The 15,338-nt window shown below is 45.2% G+C and overlaps 1 protein-coding gene across 1 annotated transcript; it reads left to right on the top strand.

Moving 5' to 3' along the window:
* The first annotated feature begins 11,271 nt into the window (after window positions 1-11,271).
* Window positions 11,272-12,254, top strand: LOC114436603 (uncharacterized). Its single transcript, XM_028406938.1, has 2 exons — window positions 11,272-11,879; window positions 11,968-12,254. The coding sequence occupies exons 1-2, from the start codon at window positions 11,375-11,377 to the stop codon at window positions 12,231-12,233; spliced, it is 771 nt and encodes a 256-aa protein (XP_028262739.1). The 5' UTR covers window positions 11,272-11,374; the 3' UTR covers window positions 12,234-12,254.
* The last annotated feature ends 3,084 nt before the right edge of the window (window positions 12,255-15,338 follow it).

Below are 15,338 nucleotides of genomic sequence, written 5' to 3' on the forward strand. Positions count from 1 at the left end.
TGAATGGCAATGAAAATCCAACTTTTTACAGCACAACCACCACATCCACTTTCCAGAATAGATAATAATGCACCTCTTAGGCTATGAGTTGGTCAAAAAGGTTTCTACTAGCACGCGTATTGCAAAGATGAATGCTGTGATAACAACCTAACGTGTCACACAGATTCAAGATTCAAAGCATTTAATGTCATATGCACAGTATAGAAACTGGTTTCCCTGTTCAATGAAATTCTTACTTTGCTGCTCACACTGAATGCCATAAAGGTTTAAGAAGTCAAAATAATTAAATAATTTGCAAATTTGAAGATTTGCAAATTAGATTTGCAAAGAGAATGAATCATAGTGCAAAAACTGTCAGGGGGTAAACAATTGTACATGTGCAGTTATTGGATTGGATATTAAGGTGCATAAAGAAATACATTAAGAATTAAGAAACCTTTATTAGTCCCACAATGGGGAAATTGCTTAAGGCAGCCCAGCAAAGAGCACCATACACCAGTGAGTACACTGGAGGCTATGCGGGTAAAGTGCCTTGCCCAAGGACACACAACAGTGACTAGGGAGGAACCACCAACCTTCTGGTTGTTAGACAACCCTGCTATACCACTGTGCCACTGCTGCCCAGATAAACAGTTACTGTTACAGCATGTAAACAGTCGGTGTGTAAACATGTCAGTGTGTATGTGCGGGGTCCAGTCCATTGTTACAGACTCCTGTCAGCTGTTGAGGAGTCTGATGGTGGAGGGAAAGAAAGAGTTCCTGAGTCTGGTGGTCCTGCCCTTCGCACTCCTGTACCTCCGGCGCTGAGGGGAGGAGAGTGAACAGACCTTGTTGGGGGTGGGTGGGGTCCTTGATGATGGAGGCAGCTCTTCTGTGGACTCTGTGCTGGTAGATCCTGGTGATCTTAGGCATTTGAGGTCCATGGTGGTAGAGCTGCCGCACCACACGGTGATGTAGCTGGTCAGGATGGACTCAACGACACAGCTGTAAAAGCTGCTGAGGATCTTCGGCGACATGCCAAACTTCCTCAGCCTCTTTAGGAAGTACAGACGCTGCTGAGCTTTCTTCACCAGCTGTGTAGTGTTGAGAGTCCAGGTGAGGTCCTCTGTGATGTGGACCCTGATATATTTGAAGCTGCTCACCCTCTGCACTTCCAGTCCCCGGATAAACAGTGGCTGATGAGGTCTCCTCTCTTTCCTCATGTCCACTATCATCTCCTTAGTCTTGTCCGTGTGAGGGTGAGGTTGTTGTCCTCACACGATTTCACACGATTTCACCAGAGTGGTCACCTCCTTCCTGTAGGCTGCCTACAGCGGGCGGGGGGCCCATGACGCGACCTATCACGGTGGTGTTGTCTGCAAACTTCAGGATGATGTTGTCTGTCTGGGAGGCCACGCAGTCATGGGTGAACAGGGTGTAGAGGATGGGACTGAGGACACAGCCCTGTGGTGTGCCAATGTTTGTGATGATACTGGCTGTCCTGTTCCCTATCCTGACAGTCAGAAAGTCCAGGAGCCAGTCACAGAGGATGGGGTGTAGTCCGAGGGAGAACAGTTTGTGGGTGAGCTTTTGGGGGATGACTGTATTGAACGCGGAGCTGCAGTCAATAAACTATATGCTAGCACGCATATTGCCAAGATGAATGGCGTGATAACAATCTAACATGTCGCACAGGTGTTTGGTGTTAGCAGAAGTGCTGTATAGTAGTATACAGCTGTGTTTTATTTTTCAGAATACACCTGTGGACGATCAGAACACTGCCAGACTGCTTTTGTCAGAGACACTGAATGAAAGTGTGTCAGATATCAAAGACCTTTTTCACTTCATCCACATGTGGGAGGCTGATAGTGACCGAATTGAAAAAGTGGAGTGGTATGTACACCATTTTTTTGAATTGCGCCGATTGTTTGGGGAACACCGAACACAAGTACAAGACACACAAAAGACAAAGAAGATGAAGTGGAAGAAAAGGGACAGGCTGAAGAACAAGAAGATCAGGCAGAAGAAGTAATACAAGCAGAAAAACAAGACATAAAGACAGTTGAGGCAGCAGGTCCCTCGGGACACCCTGGACTTTCTCAGGTTCAAGAGGACTCAGATTTGTCTGTAAACACTGTGCAAACCTTGGTGTCAGAGGTACTGGATCAGGGCTGTGCAAACATTAGTGAAATTTTGCAGATGACGTCCATTAAGGAGAGAAATGAAAAAGAAGGGGTGCACTTGAACAACTTTTCTGAAATACATCACGTGTTTGCACAAGAAGCAGACGTACAGGAAAAAGACCAAACAGAAAAACAAACAGAAAACAGCACTGAGACTGCTAGCAATGGCCCAAAATCCTGGTGGGGGAGGCTGAAAGACACCTTTAGCACCAGGTCCAGGGAGGCCATCATGGTTCCGCATAAAGACAGCCTGAGCAACGTCCCCCTGGAGCGTCACATCAAGCTAGAAGCATCAGTAGAATTGAATGAAACCAAAAATAAAGAAGACACATTATCAGCCAAGTGTGCCAGAGAAGTCCCCAAGAGAAGGGGTGGACTAAAAAACAACAAGATCCATCCTTTGCCCTACAGTTCCCAAGGCAACATTGTCAAGAAGTCATCTGGACACAAAGTCAAGAGTAAGAACTCGTCTATTCCTCCTTATTGTTTGTTATGGTAAAGATGAAGATATGCCACTAAAGACAACTTCTTTATCTTCTCTTTTAGTGTCCACTTCCACCACCTCAGATCACAAGAATGCTCCACTGCCAGCTGCTCCTCTCATTGAGGAGATTCCACCAAAGTCCACTTCCCTCATTGAGGAGATTCCACCACAGTCCACTTCCCTCATTGAGGAGATTCCACCAAAGTCCACTTCCCTCATTGAGGAGATTCCACCACAGTCCACTTCCCTCATTGAGGAGATTCCAACACCGCCAGCTCCAAAGAAAATAGTTTCTCTGTGGAATAGATTCAAGAAGTTCTGCTGTTGATTTAATAGGGTGAATGGAACCTGACCCCCCCACCCCCACTGCAAAAAAGGTTTTACAATAAATACCTAACTTCTGAAAAAACATGCTCATTTATACACTTGGTTGTGATTACTTTGATTACAGTGAACTACTGCATCAGTGCAGTGTGATACGGTGTTATTAAAGCCCGAGTTGCTCCAACAGCAGCTTTCATTTTTGGGTTGGGTGTTTTAAAAGCTTTCACTTAAGATTACAACACTATCAGATGAGGGTAGTTGACTGACCAGTCAAGCATAGAAATAGGGTCAGCAGACCATGCAGGTGAAGTTTTGCGGGCAGGTAGTCAGTTCTGCTGGAAAAAGAAATGGATGTCTCCATGCAGCTTGTTAGCAGATGGAAGCATGAAGAGCTTGAAGACCTCCTGGTTGTATCAGACCTGATAAAAAAACAGTGGACCAACATGAGCAGACAGATTATCACAGAATGTAGAAACTGCAAAATTAACATCCATCTAAACAAGAGGACTCTGGACCACAAGTTGTTCGTCTTGTTCGTCGTTCTGCACAGCTGTCAACAAAAAACGCAAACACAACGGGGGGGGGGGGGGGGGGGGGGGGGGGGGGTTTAGTTTTGGAGTAGATGGAGAAATGAATATCTGGCAGCCATCTCCCTCAGACAATGCTGGCATGCTTCAAGGAGAAATGTAAAGATAGGTGAGTCTACGTCCATATTACTTGCCCAGAGAGTTCTCTCACGCCATTGTACTCATTAGCTGTGTCTCATTTCAGGGTCTGCATCCTTCGGAGGACGCAGCCTACGCGGTCTCAGGAGGCCTGAGACCCTCCTCCGGAGGATCCTCAACCGTTGGTAAATGGGACGGTCTGGCCTTCAAAGCACTTCCTGATTGTGGCGCGACGTCATAAATTTTGCCCCGGGAAAAACAAAAGCAGCGACAGCGACACAACACGGACTACACAACAAGCGGGACAACAGTGTGGATTTAGACATTTGGAATATTTTAATATATTTATTTGTTGTTGGAGGAAGGGGAGAGGCGGCTCCAGCGGCAGCAAAACCGGTGACGGCTCATTTTCTTCAGGCTGGGAGAGCGCAGTGGGGAGGTGACGGTAAGCTGCTGTTTAACCATATTATTGATCATAATTAATATACCAGTTACTGAGCAAACGCTAGTCATATAACCAGTAGATAGACAAATATGATTAAATGTAATTTATATTTTATTCAATTGTAAGACTTGATACAGGGTCTGTTTGTAATTTTAATACTTTAAATTAAATAGCTAAATGTGTAAGAACCCTGCAAATAACCCTGAAACCACTGCTTTAATGTGTCATTAAGCATCAGGTCTGTCACTGCACCAGAGAATTACTGCTGGGTGGAGGAGAGTGGGGCTCCCTGCAGGACCAGCTGTCTGTCCTGGAGGAGGTGTACTGACCATCATCACCTTTGGAGGGTGAGGATACATATTTTATAGCTTTTCATATTTTAAGCTGCTTTGGAAACCGCTCTGTGGAAGTTATTATTTTTATTTTTGCCCTTTTTAAAAACATCTTTAGTAACATGGCAGCCGCCGATCGTCAGCTCTGCAAACCCTGATGGACGATGTGGTGGACAGAGGAGACAGACACCCCCCTCCCCCAGATGATGTCCCACTCACAGCCAGAGGACTCCAAGGTCTTCACCGTGGCACCATCCAGTCCAGCAGCACCAAGGACTCCTGCTCAGCCAAACATTTATATATATGTTCTTTGTGAATAGTATTTTCTGCTGATCTTTTATAAATAATAAACTGTACATTTTCATAATGCCCACTGGTAAATAGTTAGAAATGTTCAAACTGTGTCTTTGTAAATATTGTACATAACAGAACAATAAATGATTTACTGTTGTCACTGAGAAGTTGTTCAAAAGTTTACTTAAATTATAAATAGGTGATGAAACACATAATGTAACAAGGTTAGAAGAGTTTGAGAACACAAAGACAAGAACAATTTAATACACAATTTAATAAGTAACCATTTAAATAACACAGAACATAAAATCACTGCTGTCCACCATCCTCTCAATGAGCTGAGGTCTGTCTGTTCTTTCTCTGCTCTCCCTCCCTCTCTCCCCCTCTCTCTCTCTCTCTCCCTCCCTCTCCAGTCTCATCTCCTCCGTTATCAAATGTCAGGTTTCTTCTGTTTCCCTCTGCTCCTCCTACAACAAAATGACAACAGGCAGAATGACCGTTTGATATAATAACGATAATATTGCTCCTCACGTGAACTATACTTTATACTATACTACAGTAAACAGTCCAGAAACAACATTCAATCAAAGCGTTTAGTTTACAGCGCCTCGTATCAACAGGACGTCATGTTTGTAAATATAAAACTCATTTTTTTTAATGCCGCTATCACTACTAGCATTTTAAAACTCTCAAACTACTGCTCTTTACTTACATTTAAATGTGAATTCGGCACTCCTGCCGGTGCCGCTGCCGCTGCCGCTCGCTTGGCCCGTCATTGTACTATTGGACAAAAAGTAGACCCGCAAAGCATTGTGGGATATTTAAGGCCACGAAGGATGGTAGCGATGCGTCCTCCAAATTCAGGCAAAAGGAGGACGCATTTGGAGGACGCATTTGAAGGACCCTTCGACTTTTGGCGAATTGGGACAGCCTTCGCGCAGCTTTGTGACGTAAGCAGCCTTAAAATGCGCACTCCGAAGGATGCAGACCCTGAATTGAGACACAGCTGTTGTTTACATTGCTCCCTCGGCTGAGGCGTCGCGGGCTACTGAAGTCATCAGCTCTGTGACCGCGAGGCTTCAGACCCAGCACCCTAATGCCTTAATAGCGATTTCTGGCGATTTTAACCATGTTAATCTGAAATCAACTCTGCCCACTTTCAAGCAGTTTGTGGACTGCAAAACAAGAGAAAATAAAACTCTAGATTTACTGTATGCTAATGTTAAAGAGGCATACAGCTCCATAGCTCTCCCTCCCTTGGGCAGATCAGACCATAGCCTAGTCCATCTCAAACCCCAGTATATACCAGCAGTACAGCGGCAGCCGGTGACCACCAAAACTGTACGGAGGTGGACACCGGAAGCCCTGGAGACCCTGCAGGGATGTTTTGAGGTGACTGACTGGGATGTGTTCTGTGACACCCACGGTGAGGATGTAGACACACTCACAGACTGTATCACAGAATATGTTAATTTTTGCACAGATTCTCTAATCCCCACCAGGTCAATACGCTGCTTTCCAAACAATAAACCATGGGTGACAAAGGACATCAAGGCATCACTCAACAGAAAGAAGACAGCCTTCTTGAGTGGAGACAGAGAGGAGATGAGGAGGGCCCAGGCAGAGGTGAGGGAGAAGATTGGAGAGGGCAAGGAGAGCTACAGGAGGAAGCTGGAGAGCCAACTTGCCCGGAACAACTTGAGGGAGGTATGGAGTGGCATGCGAACCATCACCGGCCACAATAGGATCTCTGACCAGCTGATGGATGGAGATCTGCAGGAGGCCAACCAGCTGAACCTGTTTTTCAACAGGTTTGATAGTCCACTCCCTGACCACCCTCCCCCTCCCTGTGATGCACCATTAACACCTGTCTATAACAACAATGTACCTCCTCCTCCTCCCCCTCCCCCTAACCATACTAACCAGTTTCACCTCCCCATCAATAACATCACACTGCCCCCCTTACCCCACCTTCCATTAACAACCCCCCACCCTCCCCCATCAGATCTCTCTCTCTGCTCTTCTGTGTCCACAGTTACCATCACCACAGAGGATGTGAGGAGGGAGTTCAGTCGCCTACGACCGGGAAAAGCTGCAGGACCGGACGGACTCAGCCCCAGAGTACTCAGGGACTGCGCCACACAGCTGTGTGGGGTCTTCCAGCACATCTTCTCCCTGAGTCTGAGCCTGATGACTGTCCCTGCCCTGTGGAAGACAACATGCCTTGTTCCTGTGCCCAAGACCAAACATCCAAGCACACACAGCGACTACAGACCAGTTGCTCTGACTTCACATGTGATGAAGTCTCTGGAGAGGCTGGTCCTGAAACACCTGCATGCTGTTGTGGAACCATCGCTGGACCCCCTGCAGTTTGCTTACCAGCCCCGTATTGGAGTGGAGGACGCCATCATCTACCTGCTGCACAGAGCACACACCTACTTGGAGGAGGCAGGTAACACTGTTAGAATCATGTTCTTTGATTTTTCCAGTGCGTTTAACACCGTGCAGCCTGCCCTTTTGAATAGGAAGCTCCTGGACATGCAGGTAGAGACCCCACTGGTCACCTGGATCACTAACTATCTTACAGGTCGACCACAATTTGTGAGGCTGAGGAACACCGTCTCGGACACGATAGTGAGCAGCACGGGGGCACCCCAGGGCACGGTACTGTCTCCATTCCTGTTCACACTCTATACATCGGACTTCAGACACTGCTCACAGTCCTGCCACCTGCAGAAGTTCTCGGATGACTCTGCCATTGTGGGCTGTACCAGCAGAGATCGGGAGGCGGAGTATATGAGTGTGGTGGACAGCTTTGTGGAGTGGTGCGGACAGAACCACCTGCAGCTGAATGTCACAAAGACAAGAGAGCTGGTGGTGGACTTCAGGAAGCACCAGACACTCCCAAACCCGGTCAGCATCAAGGGTACCAACGTGGACATTGTGGACAGCTACAAATACCTGGGTGTCCACATTGACCACAAACTGGACTGGTCCACAAATGCAGAGGCAATATACAGGAAGGGACAGAGTCGCCTGTATCTACTGAGGAGACTCAGGTCCTTTAACGTCTGCCAGACCATGCTGCAGATGTTTTACCACTCGGTGGTCTCCAGCGTCATCTTCTACGCTGTAGTGTGCTGGGGCAGCAGGATGAAGACGACCGACACCAACAGACTCAACAAGCTCATTAGGAAGGCTGGCTCGGTACTGGGAGTGGAGCTGGAGTCTGTGGTGGAGGTGACAGAGAGGAGGATACTGAGGAAACTCCTCAGTATTCGTAACAACACGTCTTACCCCCTGCACGACACACTGCTGTCCTACAGGAGCACATTCAGCGGTAGACTGAGACTACCGAGGAGCAGCACAGAACGCCACAGGAGGTCCTTCCTGCCAGTGGCCATCAGACTGTATAACTCCTCCCCTTTCTGTAGGGAGAAGCGCTAGATAATCATGTCAGGCATCACTGTCATTCCCTCCACTTGTCTATGTTTATGCTTACTTAGCACCTTACATCTCCATATTTGTATCCATGTATCATATATTGTGCTCATACTGTGTACTGTACTCTTATTTTGGATTATAGTGACACTTATACTCTTATACTCTGTACTTAACTGCATTTAATGTAACTTGATACCTCTGGCACAAGAATTTCCTTCGGGATTAATAAAGTTTTATCTTATCTTATCTTATCTTATCTTATCTTATCTTATCTTATCTATCTATCTATCTATCGCAAGGTAGTTGTGTAGCAATTTTACAAGTCTCGTTTGTTTCACACGTGTCAACGTTTCCATGGCAATTACTGTTATGGTCCATGCAGCGTTGTTGGTTGCCACGGTAATGCCAAACTTTTTTAGGCTTGCCAGTGTCACTGTGTAACCTATTTGTCTTTAACAAGTTGTTGTAGCAGTAAAAAAAGGAACGGCGGCCTGAGGTCTGGTGCCAGTCACACCAGCACAGCCACGACAGAAGAGGATAAGGAGGAAGATGAGTCGAAAGATGTCTCAGCACAGTCAGGTACATAATTATGCAGCAGTTGAACAAAACACAGGTGGTGGTGTTAAATGGGATGTTGTGATCTGTGGAGGACTTGTTTATAAGCTGCTGCTGCTGCTGCTGCTGCTGCTGCTATGGCCTAGCATCCTGCTGTAAAACATTCAAAATAATGCTAAGTTTGTGGAGTCCAGCTGTGTTATACAGTGATTCAGAAGGTTGGTTGGGTTATTTTGTCTAAAATATCTGTGCTTTTACACAACTGAGGATATTTTATATTTCAAAAAGTGTCACACAGTAGGTTGGTGGTTTTATTTTTAATTGAACTGTCTAAGTACTTCCTTTAAGTGTGGTAAAAATAGACAGGTACAGGGACAGTTAAAAATTCAGAATAAATGCCAAGAAGTCTTTTTTAGAGATATAAATGTGGCAGCAATTTGCAACTAGAGAATGTCTCCTTTTCTCCTTTCCCCTTTTCATGCCGTTTTGGTCCATTATCACTTGTTGCTTACTGTTCTTCTCTGCATGTTCTGTTTGAACAAGCACAAATAGGTTTAGGATAGGTTTATAGATCTAGGAAAATATGGTGAATGGCAATGAAAATCCAACTTTTTACAGCACAACCACCACATCCACTTTCCAGAATAGATAATAATGCACCTCTTAGGCTATGAGTTGGTCAAAAAGGTTTCTACTAGCACGCGTATTGCAAAGATGAATGCTGTGATAACAACCTAACGTGTCGCACAGATTCAAGATTCAAAGCATTTAATGTCATATGCACAGTATAGAAACTGGTTTCCCTGTTCAATGAAATTCTTACTTTGCTGCTCACACTGAATGCCATAAAGGTTTAAGAAGTCAAAATAATTAAATAATTTGCAAATTTGAAGATTTGCAAATTAGATTTGCAAAGAGAATGAATCATAGTGCAAAAACTGTCAGGGGGTAAACAATTGTACATGTGCAGTTATTGGATTGGATATTAAGGTGCATAAAGAAATAAATTAAGAATTAAGAAACCTTTATTAGTCCCACAATGGGGAAATTGCTTAAGGCAGCCCAGCAAAGAGCACCATACACCAGTGAGTACACTGGAGGCTATGCGGGTAAAGTGCCTTGCCCAAGGACACACAACAGTGACTAGGGAGGAACCACCAACCTTCTGGTTGTTAGACAACCCTGCTATACCACTGTGCCACTGCTGCCCAGATAAACAGTTACTGTTACAGCATGTAAACAGTCGGTGTGTAAACATGTCAGTGTGTATGTGCGGGGTCCAGTCCATTGTTACAGACTCCTGTCAGCTGTTGAGGAGTCTGATGGTGGAGGGAAAGAAAGAGTTCCTGAGTCTGGTGGTCCTGCCCTTCGCACTCCTGTACCTCCGGCCTGAGGGGAGGAGAGTGAACAGACCTTGTTGGGGGTGGGTGGGGTCCTTGATGATGGAGGCAGCTCTTCTCCTGGTCCTCCTGGTGATCTTAGGCATTTGAGGTCCATGGTGGTAGAGCTGCCGCACCACACGGTGATGTAGCTGGTCAGGATGGACTCAACGACACAGCTGTAAAAGCTGCTGAGGATCTTCGGCGACATGCCAAACTTCCTCAGCCTCTTTAGGAAGTACAGACGCTGCTGAGCTTTCTTCACCAGCTGTGTAGTGTTGAGAGTCCAGGTGAGGTCCTCTGTGATGTGGACCCTGATATATTTGAAGCTGCTCACCCTCTGCACTTCCAGTCCCCGGATAAACAGTGGCTGATGAGGTCTCCTCTCTTTCCTCATGTCCACTATCATCTCCTTAGTCTTGTCCGTGTGAGGGTGAGGTTGTTGTCCTCACACGATTTCACACGATTTCACCAGAGTGGTCACCTCCTTCCTGTAGGCTGCCTACAGCGGGCGGGGGGCCCATGACGCGACCTATCACGGTGGTGTTGTCTGCAAACTTCAGGATGATGTTGTCTGTCTGGGAGGCCACGCAGTCATGGGTGAACAGGGTGTAGAGGATGGGACTGAGGACACAGTTCTGTGGTGTGCCAATGTTTGTGATGATACTGGCTGTCCTGTTCCCTATCCTGACAGTCAGAAAGTCCAGGAGCCAGTCACAGAGGATGGGGTGTAGTCCGAGGGAGAACAGTTTGTGGGTGAGCTTTTGGGGGATGACTGTATTGAACGCGGAGCTGCAGTCAATAAACTATATGCTAGCACGCATATTGCCAAGATGAATGGCGTGATAACAATCTAACATGTCGCACAGGTGTTTGGTGTTAGCAGAAGTGCTGTATAGTAGTATACAGCTGTGTTTTATTTTTCAGAATACACCTGTGGACGATCAGAACACTGCCAGACTGCTTTTGTCAGAGACACTGAATGAAAGTGTGTCACATATCAAAGACCTTTTTCCTTTCATCCGCACGTGGGAGGCTGACAGTGACCAAAAGGAAACAGTGGAGTGGTATGCACACCATTTTTTTGAATTGTGCCGATTGTTTGGGGAACACAGAAAACACGTACAAGAAGCACAAGAAGACAAAGAAGATGAAGTGGAAGAAAAAGGACAGGCAGAAGAAGTAATACAAGCAGAAAAACAAGACATAAAGAGAGTTGAGGCAGCAGGTCCCTTGGGACACCGTGGACTCTCTCAGGTTCAAGAGGATTCAGATTCGTCTGCAAACTTTATGCACACCTTAGTGTCAGAGGTACTGGATCAGGGTTGTGCAAACATTAGTGAAATTTTGCAGATGACGTCCATTAAGGAGAGAAATGAAAAAGAAGGGGTGCACTTGAACAATTTTTCTGAAATACGTCGCGTGTTTGCACAAGAAGCAGACGTACAGGAAAAAGACCAAACAGAAAAACAAACAGAAAACAGCACTGAGACTGCTAGCAATGGCCCAAAATCCTGGTGGGGGAGGCTGAAAGACACCTTTAGCACCAGGTCCAGGGAGGCCATCATGGTTCCGCATAAAGACAGCCTGAGCAACGTCCCCCTGGAGCGTCACATCAAGCTAGAAGCATCAGTAGAATTGAATGAAACCAAAAATAAAGAAGACACATTATCAGCCAAGTGTGCCAGAGAAGTCCCCAAGAGAAGGGGTGGACTAAAAAACAACAAGATCCATCCTTTGCCCTACAGTTCCCAAGGCAACATTGTCAAGAAGTCATCTGGACACAAAGTCAAGAGTAAGAACTCGTCTATTCCTCCTTATTGTTTGTTATGGTAAAGATGAAGATATGCCACTAAAGACAACTTCTTTATCTTCTCTTTTAGTGTCCACTTCCACCACCTCAGATCACAAGAATGCTCCACTGCCAGCTGCTCCTCTCATTGAGGAGATTCCACCAAAGTCCACTTCCCTCATTGAGGAGATTCCACCACAGTCCACTTCCCTCATTGAGGAGATTCCACCAAAGTCCACTTCCCTCATTGAGGAGATTCCACCACAGTCCACTTCCCTCATTGAGGAGATTCCAACACCGCCAGCTCCAAAGAAAATAGTTTCTCTGTGGAATAGATTCAAGAAGTTCTGCTGTTGATTTAATAGGGTGAATGGAACCTGACCCCCCCACCCCCACTGCAAAAAAGGTTTTACAATAAATACCTAACTTCTGAAAAAACATGCTCATTTATACACTTGGTTGAGATTACTTTGATTACAGTGAACTACTGCATCAGTGCAGTGTGATACGGTGTTATTAAAGCCCGAGTTGCTCCAACAGCAGCTTTCATTTTTGGGTTGGGTGTTTTAAAAGCTTTCACTTAAGATTACAACACTATCAGATGAGGGTAGTTGACTGACCAGTCAAGCATAGAAATAGGGTCAGCAGACCATGCAGGTGAAGTTTTGCGGGCAGGTAGTCAGTTCTGCTGGAAAAAGAAATGGATGTCTCCATGCAGCTTGTTAGCAGATGGAAGCATGAAGAGCTTGAAGACCTCCTGGTTGTATCAGACCTGATAAAAAAACAGTGGACCAACATGAGCAGACAGATTATCACAGAATGTAGAAACTGCAAAATTAACATCCATCTAAACAAGAGGACTCTGGACCACAAGTTGTTCGTCTTGTTCGTCGTTCTGCACAGCTGTCAACAAAAAACGCAAACACAACGGGGGGGGGGGGGGGGGGGGGACCTGGATGGGCAGGGTGTGGGAAGAGAGAGAGGAGGGGACAGAAGAAGTGAGGTAGAGGGCAGTAAGGAGGAAACCAATGAGGGGAAAAGGAGGAGGGGGGGGAAATAAAGAGGGAAAGAGTAAAGGATAAAGGAAGGCCTAAATTTTTGTCACTCAGGGGAAAGAAAGAAAAATCACTGAATATATAGATTTCTTTTATTCCTTACATCACTTATATAAATATATTGAACCCCAAAAAAGAGAAAAACTTCTGATGAAAAAAAACAAAACAAAACTGCGCAATACAGAATCCCACAACAGCAGTAAGGCAAACAGAAAGCAAGAGAGGAGAGAGCAGTGACAGAGGATAGGAGCCTAGAGCCACTCACCCCTAACCACTTGCTCACAATTAAAACCTCCGTCCCACTGCCTCCACCAGGAAAATTGTGGCAGAGGATCTATATGCCAAAAAACGGTGGCGCAGAGTTCAGTATTTAACTTAGTTTTGGAGTAGATGGAGAAATGAATATCTGGCAGCCATCTCCCTCAGACAATGCTGGCATGCTTCAAGGAGAAATGTAAAGATAGGAGATGTTGTCATTGTGAAAGAAGGCCTTTCCCACAATTAATGGAAATTAGGAAGAGTGCAAGATGTTTGTGAAGATGAAGGTGGTCTTGTGAGAAAGGTCACCATACAACTAGGAAATAAGAAGTTAGGGAAAGATGGTCATCAACTTTCTACTCCTTCTATTGTAGAGCGTCCCATTCATAAGTTGGTTGTGCTTTTAGAAAGTAACTAAAGTCTGTTAAGTTTGGTATACACACCACTGATGAGTTCAGGAAATTACTAGATTTATTCATGTAAGGTTTTCATAAATCTTAGTAATTTGGTGGAAGTGTAACTGTCACATAAATTTTTAAGTTTATGTTAAATGTGTTAAAACATAAGAAGAAGAAATAATAATTTAGTTAAAATGAACTATTGTTTAATTTCTTACTTTATTTGAATGTTTATTTACAAAGCAAAGAGCAGAGGTCACGTGTCCGGAAGTTAATTTACACCAAGGTATTATGGGTATGCTAACATGAATGCAATGTGATGCACGTTCTGAGAGAAAGCGTATTCTACATGTGGTTCGACAGGCGCACACCGTAAATGTTTATTTTATTTGTTGTGCATGTTATTTTCTGTCAGTATCTTTGTGTGACATGTTTATGACATTCATTGTGTAGCTATTTGCTAGATGCCAACGAGCTTTGGACTTCTAACTATGGACATTTCCATTTGGAATTTACATGAACTGCAGAGCAGTTTGTTTACTGTTTGTATTTTATTTTATAGTTTTCACGGTGTCAACAATGGTGTCGGGTGTTTGGTTTTGAGGAGAGTGGAATAAAACCCTAAAAAGAAATCTGTACGATGTGTGGCTAATATTTATTCGAACCAGTGTAGCTACACCCTGACCAGCAACACTGGGGCTCCTTAAGGAACTGTGCTGTCTCCCTTTCTATTCACCACCTACACAGCTGACTTCCAGTACTGCTCTGAATTGTGTCACCTTCAGAAGTACTCGGATGACACAGCCATAGTTGGTTGTGTGGAGAATGGACAGGAGGATGAGTACAGGGGCCTTGTGGAGTGTTTTGTCAGGTGGTGTGGTCAAGACAAAGGAGATGGTGGTGGACAGCAGGGATAAGCCCCCGCCCTCCCCAGTCTGTATCAGTGGGAAAGATGTGGACATAGTCTCATCTTACAAGTTCCTGGGTGTCCAACTGGACAATAAACTGGAGTGGTCTACGAACACTGAGGCTGTGTACAAGAAGGGCATGAGCAGACTGTACTTCCTAAGGAGACTCAGGTCCTTCAATGTTTGCAGCAGGATGCTCCACATGTTCTACCAGTCTGTCATGGCGAGCACCATCTTCTTTGCTGTGGTGTGCTGGGGATCAGGCAGTTTAATAAAGAAAATATCTATCTATCTATCTATCTATCTATCTATCTATCTATCTATCTATCTATCTATCTATCTATCTATCTATCGCAAGGTAGTTGTGTAGCAATTTTACAAGTCTCGTTTGTTTCACACGTGTCAACGTTTCCATGGCAATTACTGTTATGGTCCATGCAGCGTTGTTGGTTGCCACGGTAATGTCAAACTTTTTTAGGCTTGCCAGTGTCACTGTGTAACCTATTTGTCTTTAACAAGTTGTTGTAGCAGTAAAAAAAGGAACGGCGGCCTGAGGTCTGGTGCCAGTCACACCAGCACAGCCACGACAGAAGAGGATAAGGAGGAAGATGAGTCGAAAGATGTCTCAGCACAGTCAGGTACATAATTATGCAGCAGTTGAACAAAACACAGGTGGTGGTGTTAAATGGGATGTTGTGGTCTGTGGAGGACTTGTTTATAAGCTGCTGCTGCTGCTGCTATGGCCTAGCATCCTGCTGTAAAACATTCAAAATAATGCTAAGTTTGTGGAGTCCAGCTGTGTTATACAGTGATTCAGAAGGTTGGTTGGGTTATTTTGTCTAA

The sequence above is a fragment of the Parambassis ranga genome, chromosome 5, assembly GCF_900634625.1.
Source record: "Parambassis ranga chromosome 5, fParRan2.1, whole genome shotgun sequence".
Taxonomy (NCBI): Eukaryota; Metazoa; Chordata; class Actinopteri; family Ambassidae; genus Parambassis; species Parambassis ranga.